Source organism: Urocampus carinirostris, chromosome 3 (assembly GCF_059441175.1).
Source record: "Urocampus carinirostris isolate Australia breed hairy pipefish chromosome 3, RoL_Ucar_1.0, whole genome shotgun sequence".
In the NCBI taxonomy this organism is placed as follows: domain Eukaryota; kingdom Metazoa; phylum Chordata; class Actinopteri; order Syngnathiformes; family Syngnathidae; genus Urocampus; species Urocampus carinirostris.
The window spans coordinates 14,161,291-14,186,228 of NC_142351.1; the positions used below are offsets into that span (position 1 = coordinate 14,161,291).

The 24,938-nt window shown below is 37.7% G+C and overlaps 1 protein-coding gene across 7 annotated transcripts; it reads left to right on the forward strand.

Moving 5' to 3' along the window:
- Nucleotides 1-233: 233 nt before the first annotated feature.
- prkcbp1l (protein kinase C binding protein 1, like) lies at nucleotides 234-24,853 on the forward strand. 7 transcript variants are annotated; one of them, XM_088330800.1, is made up of 22 exons: nucleotides 235-405; nucleotides 5,517-5,745; nucleotides 5,868-6,076; nucleotides 12,000-12,070; nucleotides 14,036-14,196; nucleotides 15,765-15,986; nucleotides 18,195-18,308; nucleotides 18,405-18,497; nucleotides 18,579-18,666; nucleotides 18,751-18,806; nucleotides 18,882-18,959; nucleotides 19,038-19,153; nucleotides 19,803-20,278; nucleotides 20,384-20,512; nucleotides 20,586-20,738; nucleotides 21,536-22,042; nucleotides 22,129-22,500; nucleotides 22,591-22,718; nucleotides 22,859-22,939; nucleotides 23,009-23,087; nucleotides 23,438-23,677; nucleotides 23,832-24,853. In XM_088330800.1, the coding sequence occupies exons 3-22, from the start codon at nucleotides 6,063-6,065 to the stop codon at nucleotides 24,044-24,046; spliced, it is 3,393 nt and encodes a 1,130-aa protein (XP_088186926.1). In that variant the 5' UTR covers nucleotides 235-405; nucleotides 5,517-5,745; nucleotides 5,868-6,062; the 3' UTR covers nucleotides 24,047-24,853. The 7 variants fall into 7 exon arrangements, with proteins under 7 accessions (XP_088186920.1, XP_088186924.1, XP_088186921.1 ...); XM_088330801.1 differs by having other exon boundaries at nucleotides 15,843-15,986; XM_088330794.1 differs by having other exon boundaries at nucleotides 234-405; nucleotides 18,195-18,497.
- Nucleotides 24,854-24,938: the final 85 nt, after the last annotated feature.

Below are 24,938 nucleotides of genomic sequence, written 5' to 3' on the forward strand. Positions count from 1 at the left end.
ACAGTAAAGCAAAAAAAATAAAAAAAAATAAAAAATAGCATCATATAAAACAGACGGTTTCGGGTTTATTTTAAATAAGAAAATAACTGAACTGATTGAAGTTGGTCAGTACTTTAGTGTCCTGGCGAAAAAAGACTTGTGATCTATTTTATGAAATGGCTCCACCAGCAGGGGGTGCTGTGACTTTGTCGAAACATAAAATCTACCACCACCAAGAAAGTCCCATCACCTTTTATACCTGTTATTTTCCCCCTATATGGCGGCTCTTTGTTAGTCTCCTGTTTTTTTTAAAATGTCTTAATTTATTTCCAAACAAAGCCGGTTGTAGTTAAATGCAACTCCCCTCAACTGTTTTATTAAAGTCTCAATTGGCAAATATACGATGTGATGGATAAACGCAACCAGGTAACACATTTTTTTCAAGCTACTATTTCGATTTCGTAAGCGCAAAATGGTTGTGTAGCATCATTGGTGTTTATTTGTTTGCGTTTTGGATGTTGAAAGGTGGTATTAGTTTCCCTTCTTGTTTTGGTTACTAGGTGTCAGTGTACAACCGACTAAGCAAAGCATGCTCCACTGGTTCAATGTCAGACGATTATGATTCGTTTAACTTATAAGTACGTATTGCTATAGTTTCCCATATCGTTAAGTTTGTCCTTTTTTTGAATGCTTTTCATATGGTTTCCCGTTGGGTGACACAAGGCTAGCTTGATATAGCTATTTTTTTTTACGCTGGACTCTTAAAGGCCCAGTGTGTAATGTTTGACCACTAGATGGCACTTGTTGGGTGCCACAGCATGCGGCAAGATGCCAGACAAACATGGATTATGGATTCCACTATGTCAAAGAAATTGACCTATGATTTTTAAGAAAATAAAAGGTAACATTGGTATGGCAGTTCATATCAAATCAATGTTTTTATTTTTTATACTGAATACGTTTTTTACCTCTTGAAGGCACTAAAGGGAATTCGACCAGTGGGCAAGAAGAGAAGGCGATTTTTCTGTGCTGTCCCATTTTAAAGGGCCAGTGACGTGTGTTTACACAGGGACCGGTTTCTAGATCATGGGGGGCTGGGTTGGGTAGGGTTACTTTAACTTGATTACTTTCAATTATTTTTGGAATACTCCATTACCAAATATGCTAATCGGGGCGGCAGTAGCTCAGGAGGTAGAGCGATCGTTTTAGGATTAAGGGATCCCAGTTCGAATCCCGGCTTGTCCGTGTTACATGCCGAAGTGTCCTTGGGTAAGACACTGAACCCCCAATACCCCCAATAAGCAGGTTAGCGCCTTACATGGCTGCACAGATCACGGCCGCTATTGGGAAATGTGAAGCACAATGTAAAGCGCTTTGGGAAGTCATTGACTTGAAAAGCGCTATATAAATGCAGGTTATTTCATTTTCATTTCAATAAAAGACAAAATAAACTAAATATGAATAAAATTAATACATTTTGTGCAGGCTTGGGGAGTAACGGAATACATGGAACGGCAAAAATGATGTTGGCAAGCTGTTTGGATTTATTTTCATTTTGTTTCTGTCGCATTTTATGTTAGTTTTGCCGGAGATCAAAGAGATCAAAGCCAGGAGAGCAAGCTTACCACATGTTGTGAGTCATCATTTTATTCATATTTAGTTTCTTTTGTCTTTTATTAGAATATTTGGTATTGGAGTAATCCAAAAGTAATTGAAAGTAATCAAGTTAAAGTAACCCTACCCAACCCTGGGGTGGAGATGAAAACCTTAACCCCAAGTTGTTTTGAAGCCAATAGGGGCGAACAATTAAAACTGAATAGCTGGCAGTATGAATATTCTAACCTGACACACATTACAAACAAGTGGAATCATTTGTCATGATTCAAACATAGTCATAAAGGTTTTAATTACAAACACAAGAGTCATGTTGTCAGACTTCATTGTATTCCACTTGAAGATTTGTGGTCCAGTGATGAGACTTGGGTACGTCTAGAATCTGTCCATCAGGGGGCGTAGTCCTTCCACCCATCCCAAAGGCCTGAATTCTTTAAACTGGGGTGCAATGCCTTCGCTCTGAAAATGCTGGTATATTAGTGTTCCCAAGAGCCAAGAAGAGAACTGCCGGTTCAAGAGCATTCTCCCCAGTGTTGTGGAATGCTCTTCCCCCTGAGATTCGATATGCAACCTCAGTGGAACTGTTTAAATCCAAGCTTAAAACACACTTATATTTTATATCTTATGAATTACCTATATTTCACGTTGACAATAGCTGTGTATTGATTGTTATTGCAACATTTGTGGCAGCCGGGTCATTCTGGAAGGGGGATTACCTCATGTGCAGTCCCTTCTCTGGGTTTCCTTATTTACCTTATGTTGAGGTTTTTGAGTTTTTCCTTGCCCTCATGTAGGTTTTGGATCAGGGGATGGTGTAATATTACTCTGTAGTTTGCAATACAGTAATCTGTGGTCTGTGCAGCTCTTTGACACTCATTGGGATTAAGGCCTTTACAAATTAACTTGACTAAACATGACACACTTTCTCTTTAATTGCATTTTTTTTTTTGCATTATTTAACCACCTTGTTGAACTTACACTTTTCTTTCTATTGATCACGTCTCATTATAAACTAGGATGCAATTCAAATTCTCATACCCGTATTAAGATTTCAAATTATCTGCATTCCATAGTTTGTGTTCACAATTCATAGTGTTCTGGTCTGTTAATTAAAAGCAGCTTAAAGGGACAGTATGTTTTATTTATTGTGCAAATAAACAAAAATACATAAGCTGTCATAAAAGAGTGTTTTTAATACTTGTAGGTCAATAATTTGGCAGTTATTTTACAAATAATGATCCTCACCAAGAGCATTGTCCGCCGTCTTGCTGCTTCTGGTAACACAAAAAAAAAACAGAAAACTTGCAAAAAACTGGGCAGAATACTGAAGAATTTGGTCATTTTGAGTTTCCGTAGTTTGGATTTTCTTCGTGCCTCGTTTTCGGATGCATTACACCAGCGGTGTCAAATAAAAATGGACAGAAGGCCAAATAATATAAAATGTTTACAAGCCGAGGGCTGGATTGAACAAATGTGGACATTTAAAAAAAAAAAGACTATAGTCTAATAAATCTAACCAAACCTACTGAAAACTTTACAAATCCATTACAATGTGATCAAATTAATAAAGGAATATTTTCTTACAGCTCGGTATTACATCATTAATTTTCAACAGGGTCAAGAGACAAATTTCCTTTAAATAAATATAATATTTTTTTCTATTTTAGCAGAACGTGTTAAATTATTTTCCACAAAAAAAAAATTACATTTTCTTTCCTCATGCAATCAACTGTTAGATGGTCATTGATGAACATTGTGATGGTTATCTCAGCGATCACCCTATGTACACACATGGATTTTATATGAAATATTAGAAACAACTTTAAGCATTTTATCTTATCAGAAAATTTGAAATACATATGTGGAAAAAATAGTATCAGTCTGTGCTGTCAAATAATTTGTCAATAAATGACCCTGTTTAAGTCAATTTGTGAATGCTTTTAGAATCACGAGCTAAACACTTGTTTTGGTTCACTTTCAACAAGAGCAGAGTTTTTCAACAAGCATGCTGGGGCATGTTAGTGTGCTGCAAGACTTTGTCTAGTGTGCCGCCGGAAATTGGCTAATACAGGGATCAGCTTGAAATGCCTTGGATAATTTTATCTGAAAAATGTGTACAGGCTTGTTTACCTATACTTTGAGCTCTTATTTCATGACTTCACTATTGTTCACAAACACGAAACTGGTATATAGTATGTTACGACTTTATTCACCTGTTCCTAGTTCACATTGATTTTTTTAAGTGTTTTACATAGTAAACATAAGCCTTTTTTTGCCAATAAGAAATAATATCCTATTAGTGGCTCTTATGCACATACCAATCGATGGACCTAGTTATATATGTAAATAGTTGTTTAAAGTCTAAATCATTGTAGCCTATAAATCCCGATTTGTGTGGGTGTGCGTGCATGTATTTATATGTGGCTTCCAAAGAGCTGATGTGATTTTCGTGAAAATGTACACAAATGTACTTTAGGCCTTGCGAGTGTCTTAAGCTAGGTTTCATGTCAAGCCACCCCCAATAAATACCAACAAAATGGATAAAAGTCTGCTTTTGTGTGGTCTGCTTTTTTAGGATCTTTAGGATCTCTTCCTCCCGTGGCCAACTTGAGTACTGCAGCTCCCGACTGCCATACCCAAATATAAAATATAATACATATATATAAAGTTACAAATAATCTTTACATAATGTTGTATGCGTTTTGGCAAGTTTAATCATCCATTTTCACACGTCTTCTTTTAAAATAAGTGCTTACAGAGTTTCTGGGGTTTAGACCAGAAACAGTTGAGGCTGGAGGCTAAATAATACTCCTAGCTGGTCAACACAGTTATGAAACCAAGCTTTCATTTCTGCTAGTTTGGTATTAAAATGTCATTCTGTGTGTTCTTTTTTTTTGCCACATTTGGAGAAAAATCTGTTATATTAAAAAAAATTCTTGGAATTCGGCTCTACTCACTGTTGTTTTTATTTTCAATTGTCACATACATACCACAAAACCGTTAGTTATTGTAAATTGAAGTTTTACAGGATCCCAGCGGACACTCCTGATCAAAGAAAGGAGAGAGTTGTGATAAATTTATTTAAGCGGAAAGGTTGGACCGAGGCACTCACCAAAAATGCTCGGGTTTTCAGAGCACACTTCATATGAGATAAGAGAAATCAAACAATTATGATTGTTGCTAGCGAGTTCATGTTACTTCTTATATTGGAAAAATATCTTGTTATTTTCTTAGCTTTAGCTAACTGTGAGTGTTTAGTCTAATTAAGGGGCGGTTCTCCTTAAATAAAAACAATAAACACATGAATAATTACATGTATCTAATAAATGATTTGGATTTTGTGCCTTACAATTGTCGGCAATGATTTAGTTTTCATTTTCAACGCTTTATTTTCAACATTTACGAGACCAGATTTATGCTACACGTTAACATTTAGTTGAAGCTAAGTAAATAACAAGATATTTTGCCGATATAATAAGTAATATGGACTCGATAGCAGCAATCATAAACGTTTAGTTTTTCTTACGTGATATAAGGTGTGTGCTGGAAACCCGAGCATTTTTGATGAGTAACTCGGTCCAATCTTTTCGCTTTAATACATTTACAACAACTCTCTTCTTTTTTTTCAATCAGGAGTGTCCGCTGGGATCCTGTAAAACTTCAATTTACGATCACTAACGTTTTTTTTCTCCATTTATGGCACAAAAACACACAAATTACGACAACTAGCAACAACAAGAATTTTCTTTTCATCTATCCTCTGACCAGCGCAAGTATTTTTGGCCTCCAGGCTAAGCTCTGCCCAGTGGATATGTAACAATGTTCTCAAACAAATGAAAGGGTCTTTAAGGTACAACGGATGAAAAAAAACACTATCCCCGACTAAACTTCCCTTGTGTGATTTTTGTTACACTGTTTTTCAGACTTTGTTTTCGTCATAGGTGAAGCAGTAATCTCACTGAGAATGGCCAGGACGGTAGGAGGAGTTTAAACAAAGGCTCCCTCGATAGAAAGAGAACATTTTCTGTTTTGAAGTGGCCATGGTGTCCCGTTTCTACCTTGCTTGTCCTGCTCCTCTTTCTTCCGCCTCGGGCAAAAGAAAAAGGCAACTTCTACCTCAAACTCCTCCTGAAAACTGCATTTGTACGGTTTGTAAGTCACAAATTCTCCGATTAGTCATGTTAAATTGTTATTGGGGGGCCTAGAAGGCTGCTTATTTTCTCTTTCTCTGTCTCTGATACTCACGCTGCTGCCCCTGCCTGCTCTGAACAAAGATAATTACTCAGGAAACGTTTCGGCCAATCGGATGCTCTGTATCATCTTGCCTACGCGGAAGGCAACCAGTCAGGATCCGGGTTACAACACCGGGGCCTGATCGCCTTGCCTGAAGAGCGGAGCCTTCACTGACTGAGGGCTGAGAGTGTCCTCCATGTTTTTTAAGTGTTGACATTACAGTGTGTAAGGCAGCCATGCATCCACAGAGGTAAGCTCTGTCTTTCTATTCTAGCTCAACTCTCTTGTTACAGCATGGCGTCCGTCTTGTTGTTGTGGTGACTCTTGGTTTCATGACGAACGTACACACATTGAAATCAGTTTAGTGTGGAGGAGGAGGAGCTGGGGTGGATTGGAGGCCTCGGCAGGCCTCTGTGTTTCACTGTGTGAAGGGTGGGGGTTGCGCAACGACTCTCACCCTTGCTCTCTACAGTCTCTCAGGGTCACATGAGTGCCCCTGACACGGAATCTCCCATACTGGGTGAAGAGTAGACCATGGAAAATCCTTTTTACTTTTTATTTCTTCTTTTTCAGCAAATAAGTGTTGAACTAAAATGGCACCCATGTCTCCTTCCCTTCTGCTGAAGCCTGGCAGGGAAAGAAGGGGGGATGGGTTTTAGAGGGGGTAAGAGGGGAGGGGTGGTTGTATACCCTTTTGTAAGTACAATGTCTCCGGGTTGTTTTTCTCTGACATACCAGGCCATTGAATTGACTCGCTGAAGTGTTTCTTACAGTAGACGAAATCTACTTACAGTGGTACCTCTTCATACAGGTTTAATTACATTTCAGGATCACGCTCGATCGCTTGAAATGTTTGAGTAACGAGCACATTTTCCCGATATGAAATAATTAAAAATGAATTTAGTCTGTTCCTGTCTTTCAAAAAGCACCCAAGTGAAACCTTAGTAGCTATAAAAACATCTTTCTCATCACTAAAAACAGGGTTTGTACAGGTGCCTGAAATCCTTGAAAATGCTTGAATTTTAATGTGGTTTCAATGTTTGCAAAGTCCTTGAATTTGGGGTGAAGTGGTTGTAAATGCTTGAAATAGTTGGCCTGTTTCTCAGCAGTCTGGCTCGATAGACCACACATTAAATGAAGAAAATCAAATAAGGCCACTTAAAAATGACGCCAACATGTTTACATTCACAAAAAAAAATTGACTTGTCTTCAAATGCAAGAAAAATAACATGAAAATTTGTTACAACATACTGTACACAAATAGATGGCAGTAAACACTATTGATATGGGGCAGAAAAACTCATTTCATTCTGTACAGCCCATTTAGTGAGTGATAACTGCTGGTTTAATATTTCCTACACGCAGCATTCAGTGACCTTAAACAACAGGGCTGTAGATTGTTTCACATTAGCTTTATTCTTTTCCTGGTACTGGCGAAATTGGAAAATTGTCTTTGAAAGTAATTAAAAGTGCTTAAATTTAGCCATAAAAAAGGTGTACAAACCTGATGAAAACACAAACAGTAATCAAACTGAAAAATACTGTAATAAGTTAAATAAGATAGTGTTAATGAAATAAGGAGTGTAATGAAATATGATGAGTGAGTGGCGGGGGGCAGGGGTTATTGAGTGACAAGAGCTCACACAGCTGTCAATTTATACGTTTTCTCCATATTTTATAGATTTTTAAATATAATTTCAATTTGTTTAACAGTTTTTGCATGGGAAATAAAAAATAGATTTTTTTTTAGACTGATCTCCTCTTGCTAAAGGGGTAACTGAGATCGCATACTTGTCAACTTATATTTTTTCCCCATTTTGTGCGTTTTTTTTTTTTAATTTGAAATGTTTGTACCGGAAATGAAAAACAAAACTTAGACTGATCTAGTCTTGCCCATTTTGGCTTATCAAATCGTCTTGGTCACTGGTAGCAGATGACAACGTATAATGTTATTATTGTCACATATTTCTGCATAGTTTGTCTTGCTGTGAGTAAATAGGTGCCGCGTTGTGTTTTTAAGGTCTATTACGACTTATTAGGAGGAATTGGCTGCCGTTGACAGGTATGGAATCAAGAGACTGTTGATTAAACGTAAGTGCTTACAGTACACTTAAAGTTAAAGTTGCTGTAAGTTTAAATACAAGTACACAGAAACATTTCTACAGCCCCCTTTTTTTGGCCTGTAGTAGCTTTCATGCGCAAACTGGAACCAGCTGATGCTCGCAGCAGGCGGTCTCTAGTGGTAGCCTATGCAAATGCCCGTTCCCGGGATTTTTCGTCGTTTGCTGACCAAAATTATTTTCCAGATAAAAGTTTTGAAATTCACGTGTTTGGGAGTGCTCATATAAAGAGATGCCACTGCATTATATCCTTATTAGGATGATAAATATAATGTAATCAGAAGCAATGTAGGTGCACCACACCAGGTCTTTTGTGCTACAGATTTTGGCAACAATTTTATTAGTAGGTTATATTTTTCTCTGCATTAATGGGAAGGTATTTCCCACAAATTATTTGTGAAGTATTAGGTGTGTTTTCATTCTGTTGATCCTTTCAAAACTTCAAAAATTAATTTTTAAACATTGGGATTCTGGATTTGCTAGGGTTCGATCTTGCATCGCAAGAAAACAAGGATGACACAGCAAAACGAAAATGTGTTCTTTCTTGTTTCCTATCCTCACACAGTGGCCATTTTGTGCTCTGGGATCTATTATTATCAACAAAGATTTGATCACTCACACAGATGACTTGTCGATTAATGATGTGTAATGTGAATTAGGTTTGTTCTCCTGGAAATGTAATTGTTTACTATTAGGATAACGTAAACAGGTAGACCAGAATGAAATACAGCTATCTGTTGTCATTGGTTCATGATTTTTGAATATCCCACTAGAGAAACCAGAAATGCGACTTTAATATCAACTGTGAAAAGTGGATGTAAGAGTACTCATATTTACCTGGCTGCGCAAAGCAAATGTTTTCTTTTGTGTAATTTGCTATGGGGTTATAGTGTTGCACTAATAAAATGTATGCATCCTGAACATGAGGTTATGGTGTCATCAACTAGTCTCCTCCGTTTTCCTACATGCGCATAAGTTGTAGAGCAAATCCATAGAGAGTCTGCTTAAAAATGACGCCAATGCGCCTAAATTCACACAGTTAAACTTTAGAGTAATTGACTTTCCTTTTTGTACAGTCATCAAATGCATTCAGTAAGAAAAATAAAACGGTGGTTACAATATATCCAAAATCTGTGAGCAAATTCAAATGGGTTTTATTTGCTACTCCCGACCGGCCTATTCAAGTTATTTCTGGTTATACGGTCACAATCAAAAAAGGAAAGACATAAGGGAAAAGAACTGTCTTTGTAGGCTCAGGTGCCCACATCAGCGAAAAATAGAAAATTGAAGAGGGGAAATGGCACACTTTGATCTTTGTTGCATAACTCAGCTGACCAATAAAGCTTCACTCTGTTGGCCCGCCAGCCAATTGCAAATGCAGCAAAAGTTAACAATTGACATGCAGTGTGAGAACAGCCGTGAGAAGGCCCTTCTGGAATTTTCCGCAGCCATTTTTGAGACTGCCTTGAATAAAATCCAGGTCAATTTTGTTTTATTCAGTAAACATGGAGCTCATTCGCTAATGATTTCTTGTTTTGACGCTGCAATGCAAAAAGCCATTTATATTAATTCAGAAAAACGGTTAAAATCATCTCTATCAGAGTTGCATATTTTAAATACTGACAATGATTCATTGTATGCACTTTGTTTTGGTAAAGCGTAGACATCTGTTTCGAGAGGTTCTATAATGCAAACCTTATAATTTCCCGTGGGGCTTGTTTTGCAGGGTAGTTGGAATGCTTTCATGTGAAATCTAGATCTGCTATTTGCTTCCTCTATGCACCGTTCCGGAGTAATGCTCCCTTTTGCCAAGGTACTTCTTCAGCAATGTGCTTCCTCTACTTGGTGTATAATATTTGGGCTTGGAGTTTTAGGATTATGACCGAAGATCCCCTTGCTTTTCTCCTACGCTTAGTAAAAGTACTCACCCCTGCTGCATTCAAAGGCAACTAGAAAAATAATAGTTGTTTAACAGGTCGTCTGCTCAGTATTGTTTATTACAGTATGAATTGTGTAATTACTTTGGATCTTCATGATTGCCCCTTTTTATGCTGGATTGCAATCTGCAGACCTCTGTGGTCCTTCCATATGGATGTGGCAGTGTCTGAGCCTGGGAGTGGGGGATGGGGTGGAGGGGGAGGGGAGCAAGCTGTGGCCTCCATTTTCTGTGACGAGAAAACCCTGCTCGTCTCTCACAGGAGTGGAATACAATGGCACTGACACAGGGTGGTTTTTGTTTTATCAGTCAGGTATGCCTTGCATGGAGGATTTATGCCAGTGTGATTTTGAACGTGGGACTGCGGAATTAATGCCAAAGTCAGCTGAGGATTTATTCACCAGCTCGTGTGATGGATCATTGCTGCTGTTTGGATCACCACACGTTTTTACCTCTTACATTCCTGGTTCTTTTATAAATGTCTTTTCATTGCTAGGAGATGTTTGTTTGTGTCTGTGTGCTTGGTTCACAGGCCTTTTGTTCATCAGCTCTGCCAGGCTAAGGCAAAGAATCTCTCATTTGAGTGCATGTAGCCGAATGACCCGGCTCATATTTTTCTCAAATATTTTTTTCAGGCCTCATTTGTCCATTTTGTCCGGAAGAGGAAGGCCCTTGATGGGTTGGGGTGTGTGCGTGCAGCAGTGTGTCACTGTTCGTGGGATGAAACCAGATACCCATATGCCACAGTATTACAGGAACTCTGCTCAACCCATGTCAGACATATTGGAGCCGATGCAAGTTTCTTTTGAAATGTTGAAGAGCTAAGAGTTAGAACTTCTGCTTGAATAAATGAGCAGTCTGACAATGGTAAGTTATTATGTTAGGTTGTCAACTGCCTTTCTTAATTATGTGGGTGAAGGAATATTGACGGTTTGATGCGCGTTGGCATCACATTTTAGTTTATATTACAATATTAATTGTCGATTCAGTCGCAGTTGATGAACTTTACAAGGGAGTAACAGGAAGATTTTTCTTTTTGAAAGAAAAAAATGAATGTAAATGTTCTTAATATAGGCTTTTAGCCTGTTAATTCCCACAAGCACTACTTACCAGTTCTGTAGTCAACTGTCTCAGAACCAGTCTATTGGGTGATTTTTATATCTTTGCTTGTTAATGATGGGCAGTGTTGCAAAGGCATTCCTTATCCCTTAAAAGAAGTTTGAATGTATTAACGTTCTTAATGTGTTTGTCATGAGAGGGGAAAAAAAAAGAAACTAAGAAAGTCAGTCTTACAATTTTCACAGATCCCTTAACCACATGGGTCGCCGGGGCACCCCTTCCTATGGCCAGTACAGCCTGGTGGCTGTTTTTTTGTGTTTGAGTTTGCTCCCCTACGTTAAACAAAAAGTACTTGTTGCGATGGTTACCAGTAGAAGGAAAAGCCTCCTGATCTGACACACATACAGCACCTTCATCACCCGGTCACTGTTGTTTTTTGATGTAACGCATCGATCTGCAAGATGACCTGGATCTTGGCATTGATGGGCAGTGGCAGTATGTTCAATGTAAAAAATGTTGTGTGAAATATACACCCAGACACATTTGTTAACAGAAACCTTTTTGTTCATTATATAATTATGGGGCTGTAGACTAGTCTTAAGGACCATGAAACGTAATTATTTTTTGTTCAGCCCGCAAGTAAGGAATCCACTGTGCAAAGACAATTTTCAATAATTTATTGTCAAAGCTGTGCACCACAATGCTTTCCAAAGCCGTGTTTGTCTCTCTGAATGTGAGCTACCGCCTAGCAGACAGGGAGGTTGCCATGGTGACTGTTTCCATTCTCTTTTTACACGAAGAATAAATTGCATGTGGTTTAATACTGGTAATTGGGAGTGGATTTAAACCAGTACCACATGCTTAAAGAGATGCTGAAATATAATAAATGTTGAACAGTGGTGATGTAGAGTCCCTTTTGCTAGATCCTCTGGGAAGCGACTGCCTTAGCTTGTTTTCCACTTGTTTACTGTTATTGCCCCCATGGTTTTTGAATCCCCTTGCTGACTCTGTATTCAAATCTCATTTTGTCACCTGGCTGTGTTTGTGGTCTTCTTTAGTCTGGCTGATGAAGAAATAAAGACGGACCCGGATGTGGTAGAAGGAATGGATGCACCTCTACGATCCAAAGGTACGTGACAGGTGTAAGCACTCAGTTCTTATTTAATCTCGTGCCTGTATCACATGGGTGCACAAAGGTTTTGAGTTGCAGGCTGCATAGGGTTAAAATATTTGGCTGAGGGGTCGGCCCAGGAGGGGAAAAAAGGTTTGCTGATTTGTTCGATTTCGATTTTGTCTATCTACTGATGGTCTCAAATCTGATACCTCTACAATACATGAGGAAACAAGATAAAGTACACCTATCCAATTTTTTCTCATTTGCATTTATAAATAAATATACAGTACATGCAGACATCTACATGTAATGTTTTATATATATAGATATATAGATATATATATATATATATATAGATAGATTTTTTTTTATAAATACATTCATTTAATCAAATTGGTTTTAAAACACCCTGAATTAAAGCAAATTGATTTATAAGATTCTATTTTTTAAGCACTAAATTGAATAATACGCATTGAAAAACAACAAAAAATGCAAAATGGTTGGCTCAGAAGGCTTTTTTCTTGCATTGTATATAGTAAACATCTTGATTAATAAAATAAATACAGGATAAAAAAATCCTCAATAAAAACTATATTTTTTATTGGCGAGGAGAAACAAAAGAACACTGTGGACTTGAGTGTCAAACAGCAAAAATTGGAGTAATCGCAGTACTTTATTTACCATTGTACATATTATCATTATATTTTTACAATTTTTGTTTGGCGGGTCAGATTTAAAAGCCTGTGTGGCTGCGTTTGGCAATAGTTTAACCCACCCCTGTTGTATCATACACACGTAAATCAGTGTGTAAATATTCACTTTGCTTGTAAAAGCCCTCAAATACAGTTGTTTACTAAGTAAAACTAAACAAGTATTAACAGTGTACAAAGGTAAGAAAAATACATGAAATAAAATAAAAAATAAACATTCAATTCAAAAATAGAGAGAAATGTATACTCCAAAATTTCCACTCAATGTGCTCATCATAATTGTATTTGTTACACAAAGTGCCTAAATGTGCACCAATTACATTAGAATGCTGCCACTTGTATCTTGATTTTTAACTCGTTAAATGCCATAACAAATACAAATGTTTTCAGAAGCATTGTCCCTTAAAGCTAAAATGTATAAATATGTTTTATTGTGTTTTTATTTATTAAAAGGGGTTTTTCGCTGATCATCAGTAAGTATCGTGCCTCTGAGAATGATTTCAGTATGATAAATCACTATTAGATGGCAGGAATGGCTTTGATCCGATCTTTGTCCACACATTGAGGAAGTCCAACTAGTACAAAATAGTGTGTGTAGACGGCCCATTAGGCGAGTAGGCGTAGTGAAGCAGTGGGGTAAGAAAAGGGAAGAAATTGATAAGTATCGACCGTTAATACTTCAACACAGCTTTTTTTCTAAAAAAAAAAAGACAAATGGACTTTGTCATCATCGGGGCTGAGAGGGATGACGTTTTGTGCACGTCACAGGAACTCCACCGCCATGGTGTCCGAAATAGTCTGATCACGTCACCGGAAACATCAGGTGCTGAAAAGTTCTCCCAACGTAGCTGCATCGTTCATCAATAAGTTCCGTCTTCTTGTATAAAATGTTATTTTGCAAGCCAATTGCCCTATATAAATGATTGTTTAGATATTGGAGGTATCACAAATGCAAAAAAAAAAAAAAAAAAGCACCGCCGTAGTGAAAGTTCTGCTTGAAATGAATCCTTTCACAAAAAGCCAAACAGTGGTAAAAGCTAGAAACATGCTTTTTTTCTAAAGAAAGATGAGGGCACAACCTTTCCTTTGATGTGTCCTATGCCTATGTAATGTAGCTACAGAACTAAATTTTCTGTTTGTCTTCAAAATGGCAAAAATTGTCTTCCCATTTTAGAGGAGCGTCTGGCATTGGATGAGTTAATCATGTTTTGAGAGATTGCAAAGTTCATTGTCAAGTTAACGAATGACTTGTTTTTGCATTTTAATGTAGCTCCTGATCCACCAGGGTCAGCAGAACGAACTCTGGCACCACAGAAAAGAAAGGTGTCCAGCCCCACCCACTCGTCTAATGGACACTCTCCACCTGACACTTCCCCAAGTCCAATCAAGAAAAAGAAGAAGCCAGGGGCTATGAACTCTAGCAAAGACCAGGTAAAAGGACTGGGAGTCCAGTGTGATGACTGTAAAAATCTTCGCTTTGCCTACACTTGCCTTCTTTTATTTTATATTATTTTTTACTCCGGTGAAGAAGTACAGTACAATATACTGTATGTATAATGCACTGTATTTAATAAGTGGCTGTGCATTTCAATAATGCATGTTCAATTGTTCTTGAAATTACTCTTTTACTCTAAAAAAGTGCAGTTGTTAGAAATGTGTGCTTTCAAGACTTTTAGACGGGAAATCTTCTGAGGATTTATTTGGAACTGGAAAGCGGATCTTTGGATTTTGCTATTTCATAAGCATGGCCACTATACAGTAAATAGAAAGTGCCACTTGAAAAATTACAATATCAAGAAAATCCTCTTTATTAATGTTTTGTTCGAAAGAACATATTTTAATAATGCACAACTAAAGAGAAACATTTCAAGCCTTTATTTTATAAATGGCTGATTATGGCAGAAAAACACAGAACTCCGTGTTCCACAAAATGTGGATATTGTAACAAAATTCACTATTTTGTTGTTTAAGCCTAAATTAGTAGGCTTTAGAAACATGCGGAAGATTGCGGACATGACTGCTGTGTTAAAAAGGTTTGCTCCTAAGGGACAGAAAAGGTCTTCAAAGTTAATGGCAGACATTTTGAAAAAACTCCATTCTCACAAAAATATATTACCCGGTACTTTCTCCAAAAAATGTATTCCCCAAAAGGTAATGGAAACACTTTTTTCCTAAACTTAACTCTTATGTATTCAACAATTTACTTGTTATATTTACAGTTATCATTTTTCTTAAATACTTTACTATTTTTTTAATGTTCGATTAATAAATGTGGAGAAAAACTATATACTCACATCCGGTCAGGAAAGGTTTTTTTTTTGCTCATTTAAAGTTCGGACACTAGTTCTAAGAAAAGATTTTTGTCCTCTTTACGTTTGACCTACCACTAAAATGTTTTGCACATCAAGCAAACAGATTTTGAAAAATTAGAAATGGCATTATATGAGCTATGGATATTTCAACATCTAATATTTACATATATTTGCAAATATACATTGGCCATACAAAATAGTCAATGTAATTTACTTAGGCAATATCATCTGAAACCTCAAGACTTTTGTGACATAATCATTACAACTGACGCAAATAAAGGCTTGAAAATTTTTACTTTCTATTGAAATAATGTAAGATGTAAACTTCCCCTTCTGAAAGAAATTCCTGAAATAGGCTTTTATTTGATGACATAACATTTTATTACTAAAATAACATTGAACCAGAAATCGTAAGTAAAGTAACACTAGCAAGTCAGGACCTGAGCTGTTTTTTTTTTATGGGGGGTAAGAGCTCTCGCTCTAAACTTGTTAAACCGGTTGTCATTGACCCGCATCTAAAATTGTAACACAAATGATTTCAATCTCGGTTCTCAGAGATTATTTTCTGTGCTTTCTTACGTGGCCTACCCCACTGTGTTGTTTCCTTATTTTTTGTTGCAATGCACCTTTTTGTGTTCCTGCGTGTGTTTTGAAACTTGCCCCCTTTTTCTCTTGCCTGCATTTCAGTCAGAGCTAAGACATGGTCCCTTTTACTATATGAAGCAGCCAGCACTCACCACAGATCCTGTTGATGTTGTACCGCAGGACGGCAGGAATGACTTCTACTGCTGGTTGTGCCACCGAGAGGGCCAGGTGCTCTGCTGTGAGCTCTGCCCCAGGGTGTACCACGCCAAGTGCCTCAAACTACCAGCTGAGCCTGAGGGCGACTGGTTCTGTCCCGAGTGTGAGGTATCTCTGTGGATACGTGCGTGCATGTGCTCCTGTGCAAAACTGCAACATTATGGCTGGGTGGGGGTTAATTTTATGTTTTATGGGCCTCTACTAGTCTTAAGCATGGTATTTTGTTTTTATAGAACGTGAGTTAAAAAGCAATATCCTTATGATATCATCTTCCCTTGACATACACTACCATTTACAAATTTGCGTTTGCTTAGAAATGTTCTTAATTTTTAAGGAAAAGCACGTTTTTTCAATGGAAATAAGATTAATAGAATCAGAAATACACACTTAATTACTAATTTAGCTGCTAATGTCTGTTTTAATGCAATATATACATAAGTGTATAGATGTCCATTTCCAGCAACCAGCCTTCCAGTGTTTTAATAATCCTTTGTGATTGCTAATTGCCTTAGAAGGCTAATGGATGACCAAAAACCCTTGTGCAATGATGTTAGCACATCTAAAAACAGATTAGCTCCTTAGATAAGCTATAAAACTGACAATTTAAGTATCTAGAGCATTGCATTTGTGGTTGTGATTTAACTTTCAGAACGTCCGGAAAAAGAAACTTGACAGCCTTCTTGTTCTAAAAAAATATTCAATGCCAGAAATTACCAAGAAACTCACAATGGTGTGTACTACTCCATTGGGAGAACAACACAAACAGGGCCTAACCAGAGTAGAAAGAGAAGTGGGGGGCTCTGCTGCACAACCAATCAAGAGGTCAATTCCATGAGAATCTCTAATTTTAGGAATAGACTCCTTGCAGGTCCTCAAATCGCAGCTTTGTTAAATAGTAGGCCTACCCGCAAAACACAAGAGTCCACATCCAAAGTGAAGAGGCGACTCATAGATTCAGGGTGGAGAAAAAAAGCCAAGAAAAGAAAGAGAACGATGTGGGAAAAGATCAAAGACGTTGTTGTTGTTCTTGTTGTCATTTATTTATTCTCAGTATGCATCACAAGCAGTGCAAGGCTTCCTGTTCATTATCAAAACATTTCGAGAAATTGAATCATGTGAAAATGGAAAAAAAAAAGAAAAATGAGGAAGCTACATAAACCACAAAAAGATTAATTGGACGATTCAGTTGATAAATAAAAGTGTGACTTTTAACACAAAATCTTCCGCATTACCCCAAACCTTTGAACGGTGGTGTGGTTCTCAAAACGGCCTTTTTGAACACAAATGTCAATCAAAATGCATTTATTTGTACTAGTCGGCCCCATAAATTATTCTTTTTAGGAAAGCCTTCGGGTTAACTTGATTTTTAATAAACATGATGTCTCGTTCAATCAAAAACTTAAAACTTCTTTATGTTAAATCAAAATCTCAACTTCAAAATCCAGCTTATTTCACTTTTTTAAATTTACATTTTGTAAAAGTAACGAGCAAAAATGTCACCAGTATGGATGGATGGATGGACAGGTGGAGGGATGGATGCATAATGTTAGGAGCTTCAAATGCAAAAACAACTCACAACCATGTAGAGTATTTTTAAATAACCTATCTAAAGTTCTTAATACAGCTTTTTGTGTTTACATTTAAAGAAATACTAATCCTAGAATGTTATTCTATTCTTTTGTTTGCCTGCCACTTTGATATGAATTTGTCTGCTTGCATAAGTGCTAGCAATGTCTCTAAAAAGGTTTATCTTATAGTTAACTGTAAAATGTCTGTTGTATGTTTGGTTTATCTTTTATTTGTTTACGTTATTGCACACTTTTAGCACAAGCTACGCACATGGCATCCAATTTGTGTTAAAATATAGGATATTTGCATACATGCACTGTTCTCGTTTCCCTTCAGATTTTAAATCTAAAGTAATGTTTGCATGTTTCTAGCCTTTTTTGTGATGTGAGTTGGTATTCGTCATTATATGGGCCTCGAGCACTTTTGTCGTCACTATGACCTATAACAACTTGACCACCCCCTGAGATGGAGAAAATGGAATCATCTTGCTGTTTACCCATTTTCCACAAATAATACCAATCCAGCTACCATGTTTCAAACACTGCATGCCCATTGGCTGGATTATTGAATATTATATATTTCTCGTTGACTGATCCTAACATTGTAAAACCAGTACTACAAATGTGATAGCCACTTTTGTGTGTATGTGTTGAGAGTAAAAAGGCAATGAGTTGATATGTAATCAAATCATTGATGAAATCAGTCCTTTTAATTTGCAAGTCATTTATTGCTTTTTTGTTGTTACAGAAAATAACGGTTGCTGAATGCATTGAAACACAGAGCAAAGCAATGACCATGTTGAATATAGATCAACTCTCTTACTTACTGAAATTTGCACTCCAAAAGATTAAGCAGCCTGGGGTAAGTTATGCAATTAAATATTATTACATCTTTAGGAAATCTTTAGTAACAAATGTTCATGATGCATTAATTTCCCCATTTGTTCACACTGAGCAGACAGAGCCCTTCCAGAAGCCTGTATCTTTGGAACAGCATCCTGACTACGCAGAGTACATTTTTCATCCTATGGATTTGTCTACTTTAGAGAAGGTAGTGCATCTTTAATATTCAGGTAGGGAGTTTATCTATGTCTGTAGATTATTGAAATATTCAATCCTTATTTTAAAACAGAATATCAAGAAGAAAATGTATGGCTGTACTGAAGCTTTTCTTGCTGATATGAAGTGGATCCTACACAACTGCATTATTTATAACGGAGGTTAATCATTTACATGTTCGGTTCAAATAATCACATTTGGAACGTAAGGAAGGTGATCACGATCTCTGTTAAAATTTTTTTCAGGAAATCACAAATTAACAGCGACAGCAAAGGTTCTTGTCAAGATATGTGAGCACGAGGTAAATATTACTTTTGGTGTAAATAAATTAATGAATGTACAGCAATGTTTGTATTTTGCTTTGATTCTCATTTAGATGAATGAGATAGAAGTATGCCCTGAGTGCTACCTGTTTTCATGCCAAAAAAGGGACAACTGGTTCTGTGAGCCCTGTGTACGTTAAAACAGTGATTCAATGGTGTTTTTTTAAAAATAATTTTTATAAATTGTAATTCTTTTTTTATACTAATAGAGTCAGCCTCATACGTTGGTGTGGGCTAAACTTAAAGGCTTTCCCTTCTGGCCTGCAAAAGCGCTTCGTGAAAAGGATGGGCAAGTAGATGCACGTTTCTTTGGGCAACATGACAGGTGAGTTAAACTCCATACAATATTCTCAGATTCAGATCAGATTCAGATCTACTTTATTGTCATTCTAGTACACGTGTATACAGAACGAAATGTCGATACATCTGACCCGCACAGTTTCCTCGAATGTACAGATATAAGTAAAAGTTGTATTGTATTATGGCTACGTATAGTATTTTACCATAATGCCGATAGTGCAAGAGGAGTAGCCAACCAGATGTGCAAAATGGGCAGTCAGGTTAACAAGTCAGGTAAACAGTAACAGTAACACTGTAACAATAACGCTGTAAGTACAATAGTGCAGAGAGCAAATGTGCAAGGAGTGGCAAGCTATAAAGAACTGCCAGTAGTGCAAAAAGTCAGATTAGCAGCCGTTTAGATTTAGGTTAACTATATGTTAGATTGACCATTTAACAGTCTAATGGCCAGGGGGACTAGACTACTGCGGAACCTGGTGGTCCTGCACCGCACACTGCAGTACCTCTTCCCAGAGGCTAGCAGAGTGAACAGTCCATGATGGGGGTGAGAGGGGTCCCCGATAATGTTCTTAGCATGGGATAGGCAGCGCTTCTATATTGCTTTAATATTAATTCAGTTCATTGTTGCAAAATATTACGCTGTTTCCAACTGTATGCTCATAAACTTTTCACAGAGCTTGGGTCCCCATCAATAACTGCTACCTCATGTCCAAAGAGATCCCCTTCTCTGTAAAGAAGACAAAGAGCATTTTCAACAGTGCCATGCAAGAAATGGAAGTTTATGTGGAGAACATTCGTAAAAAAATTGGAGTTTTTAACTACGCTCCATTCAGGACTCCGTACACGCCCACCAACCAGCTTCAAATGTTACTAGACCCTTCCAACCCTAGTGCTGGTACAGTGAAAACGGAGAAACCTGATAAACTTCGTTTTAACTTTGATTTAACTGCATCTCCAAAGATGGTTCTTAATAAAAGTTCCACACCTAGTGGAATGAATCGGAGGGTCTCCATGACAGACATGCCTCGGTCCCCTATGAGCACAAACTCATCAGTCCACACGGGGTCTGATGGAGAGCAGGATATGGAAAAGACAAATAGAAATTCTGCCTTTCATTATAGCACTGGAGAGGAATCCATGGACTGTACCAGTAAGCATTTAATCTTGTAATGCATTCTTATAAACCTATAGTGAAATTAAACTGAGAAGCTGTTTTTTGTTTTTGTTTTTTTTGTTTTTGTTTTGGGTATTACAGCATCCCCTGTCTCGGGAAAGGTTGGTCCAGCAAGCAGCTTGACGGGTAGCCCAAAGCCACTCAACCCGAGCTTGGTACCCAAGCTGGAGAGGCCCGCATCTACCGGTGGCATCCTCAATCTCAACCTAGGTTAGCACCTTATAATGTCCATCAAACAAATGTACTCTTTCTAGACAGTAACTGACTTCTCCATTCTCTACAGATCGAGCGAAAGCTGAGATGGACCTAAAAGAGTTGAGCAAGAGTGTGCAGCAACAGCAACAACAGCAACAATCGGGGTCAGTCGCCCTCCGTGTGCCAAAGAGACCTCTCCGGAGTCTCGACAAAACTATTGAAAGTTGCAAGGCTCAGCTAGGTAACTAGAAAATTATTATTCCAGTGCATTTATTGTAAAGCAGAAAAACACTAACAGTTTCTTTGGCTATATTTACACAACATACAAACATCATTCTGAAAAAAACTAATCCATTGTCCAGAAAGGCTGTGTTAGGAGAACAAACGCATTGAATCGGAGATCCTTAGACCAGAGAATCAAGCTGCTACCAAATGCTGCATTAGCAGAATTACATTGCATTTATCCTGTATATAGTCTGTGTGTTTGCACTGACCAATATTTTTATCTGTGCAATGCTTTCCTATCGTGTTGCAGCACATTATTTATGCTTCTGCTCTGCACATAATTTTAAGATAGTGTTATCAAACGCATAGTGAGGATTAGTGGTCTGAGAAATGACAGAACCTTTATTTCAACCACAAACATCTCCATGACCTGTTGTTTATGTCACACACAACTAATGCACAATACAGAGTGTTTATTTTTTTTTGCATTTAATTTGTATGGGTAACAACATCCAAGGTTTTTTTTAATGTCCGGTTCAGTAGAAGCACCTTTGTCTTCAAACCATACTGTCAACAGTGTTTTTATTTTGTGGACCTAAATTTAGAATATGTAGGTTATTGCTTTGTAATAATGAAATTGACATGTTTTTATGCTGCACTCACAACTTTTCTATACACAAAGTCCTTACTGCTGTGTTTTGTCTGAAGTCAAGAAAAGATATAGGAAATAAAATAATGGTGGTATAATTATGAACTCTGCTGCAAATATTTTTTTATACTTTGTTAACATTTTAACCTGTTCCTCTTTTGCAGGAATAGATGACATATCTGAAGATGTATATAAAGGTGTTGATCATAGTGACACAGAAGACTCTGACAAATCTGACTCTAGTGATGGCGAGTACGCTAGTGACGAGGAACACAAGCCAAAGGTGCAGGCACAGGATGAAAGAGTCAAATTTGATCGAAAAAGAACCAGAGCAATTTCAGAACAAGAAACTAAGGACTCAGTTGGAGGGGTTGGGGAACAATCCAACTCAGCTACTCAAAGAAACGAGAAACAGGGTAGTAATGGACCAGAGGAGGCCCTTCAAGAAAAGCCTAGCGTTAGTCAGCCTCTCAATGACAAACCGCAGGCCCCAGAGGAGGGAAAAACTCTCCATGCAACACCAGCAGCAGAGCACGACTCTGATTCTGAGAGAGAGCTGGTGATTGACCTCGGAGATGAACATGGGGCCCGTGACTCGAAGAGGTCACGAAAAGACACCGGTAGCTCTTCTACCAAAGCTTCCAAAGAGACAAATGCTTCAAAATTGGAGGGTAAGGATTCCCACAGATTATTGCCTGATAAGAAATATCAGCACATATTAATCCTATCCTAATATTTCATTTTCCTTTATGTAAAGGAACCATTTCCACTACAGCAGTTGCACCAGCCACGTCGCAGCCTTCATCAACTGCTCTCAACCTGGTCCCCACTGCCACATCTGTTGAGACCAATACTGTCTCGACTGCTAGCACTAGTTCAAGCACTACTTCCACCACTGTTGCATCGACTTCTCCAGCAACAAAAAAACAGCGCCCCCTCTTGCCCAAAGAAACCGCACAGACCGTTCAGCGAGCTGTTGTTTGGAATCCCACCAAATTGCATACGCCATCTCAGAAGGGTCAAGTTCAGAAGCAACAACAGGCAGAGCAGTCACAAGGACAGCTGCAGGCGCAAAGTCAGTCACAACAGAATTCTTCAAACCGCTATCAGACTAGACAAGCGGCGAAAGGTGGTTGTACATGCACTAACAATAATATCAATAATCTCTTATGTTTACAAAACGATGGTTTGTATTTTAATGTGTTTCTATTTCCTGTAGTTCAATCGAAAGACTCTCCTCTGAGTACTTCAGCATCAAGTAGCTCATCTTCCTATTTATCAGGAGACCTAACAATCCCCACTGCTTCTGCTGATGCAGCTGCAGATATAGCCAAATACACAAGCAAAGTAGGTCCAGAAAAAAAGTAGCTCAAGTCATTATCTTGTCTTATGCCCGAATTTAGTCTTTGATTTTCCTTTTCTTTAAAAAAAAAAATGTGCTTAAACCGTTTGCTAATCACTGAAAAGATCTGACAAATCTTTTTCAGATTATGGACTCAATAAAAGGAACGATGACCGAAATCTACAATGACCTTTCTAAAAGTACATCGGGAAATACAATTGCTGAAGTGAGTGTTTAAGTGACCACCTTTGATAACATCTTAAAGTTGCTGTCACCTTATGCTAATGTTCTATAGATTCGACGGCTGAGAATTGAGATTGAGAAACTTCAGTGGTTGCATCAACAGGAGTTATCTGAGATGAAGCACAATCTGGGTAGGTTTCCAAGTTCCTATAGGCTCAGTAGTTTAGTGTTCATCTCGCCCATGTAAAGTCTGTATTGTTCATAATCCTGCTGGTGACCATGTCCTTAAACTAGACACTGAATGTGTGAATGGAAGGTTGTGACGTCCTGTAAAGCGCTTCATATATGTTTTGCCCCACAGAATGATGTTCTCTTTAGCTTTTGAATGAAGGTGTGGTAATTTTCATTTTGAACTAGTTATGCTGGTTATGTTACATGATAGTTATATGATAGCTTTTACAGTATGTATACTATCAAAATTAATTCATGGAAATTGTGTGAGTAAAAATTGTTTGTTTACTGTCATGCTGCCATCAAATAGAATTGACAATGGCGGAGATGAGGCAGAGTCTGGAGCAGGAGAGGGAAAGGCTGGTAACAGAGGTGAAAAAGCAGATGGAAATGGAAAAGCAGCAAGCTGTGGATGAAACAAAAAAAAAGCAGTGGTGTGCCAACTGCAGGAAGGAGGCCATCTTCTATTGTTGTTGGAACACCAGTTATTGTGATTACCCATGCCAGCAAGCCCATTGGCCAGAACATATGAAGTCCTGCACCCAGTCAGGTACAAAGGCCATCAACCCATCCCTTTTGCTGACGTGATTAATTAACAGAAAATAAATCCAATGCTATAATTTATTGGTCGACTCAAAATCCCCAACATATTCACCATGTATTATCTTTCTGTTAATGTGGTGGGGTTTTTTTTGGTCTTCCAGCCTCATCTTCTCAACAAGAACCACAAGTGGAGCAAAATACAGAGACTTCAAGTAAATCGACAGGCAATTCCCCTCCTACCCAAACTGTGACTGCACCAATAGGGGCCGCAGTAACTTCCTCCTCTTCCTCCGCCTCATCATCCACATCTGATAAATGCAGCTCGCCCACCTTTTTAGAAAAAAACAAGGACAGCGGAGGGGTTACTGTGACATAACTGTTCCTCCACCTTAAGGAATACATTCCAAAACCGCTGTGGACTTTGTTGTGTCACAGAATAAAGCATCAAAAAGTTGTGATGGTTCACTTTTTGGTTTCCATTCCCAGACACATAAAGGATTTTTTTTTCCGGATGTCCCATGTTCCTGCAAAGTATTCATTTATGACAAAATATTAAAATTTCAATTTTACCACACTGTAGTTTTGGTATCACTTCCTTATTTCCTGTTCAAGACAAGAGTATCACTAAATGTAGTATCTTTGTTACACTATGGTGATTTATTGCTGCTTTTAAAAGTTTAATGACTGTATTGTTTGTAAAAATCGTCTGATTATGTATGAGACAACGTCAATTATTTGTTCACAATCATTATTTTTCAAATAATCATGTTATTTTGGCCATGTTTTTCATCTTTGTAAAGGTCTAAGTAAAAAAGTTTTAAAAAATGGGATTTACGAAAAAGATATACATGTAAGTGTAAAAAGTTTTTGTAAAATGCATAAACAATATTTATTATGTTTTATAGAATGTTTTGATGGAACCACATTTTTTTGTGTCTGAAATGTATTTGACCTAAAATACTCATGAATGTCAATACCGGGTGGCGTCTATGAAACGGTTTCCACCAATCATAACGTAAATTCTTTTTCAGATTGTTTGGATTTTTGCGTACTAGAACAGAAACCAAGGTTTGTCTAGTCAAGATCACACGGGCATGTCTAATTTGAGTTTGTGTTCGTTGTTGTTTACATATTGTTCATAGAGTAAATTGACTTGTGAAGATAATAAACGTATTACACACAATTTCCATCTGAGTGTTGTGGTATCTAATGACAACCCATTATTCTCACTCTTGACTAGGACCGGAAATAGAATACAGTAGCGAGAC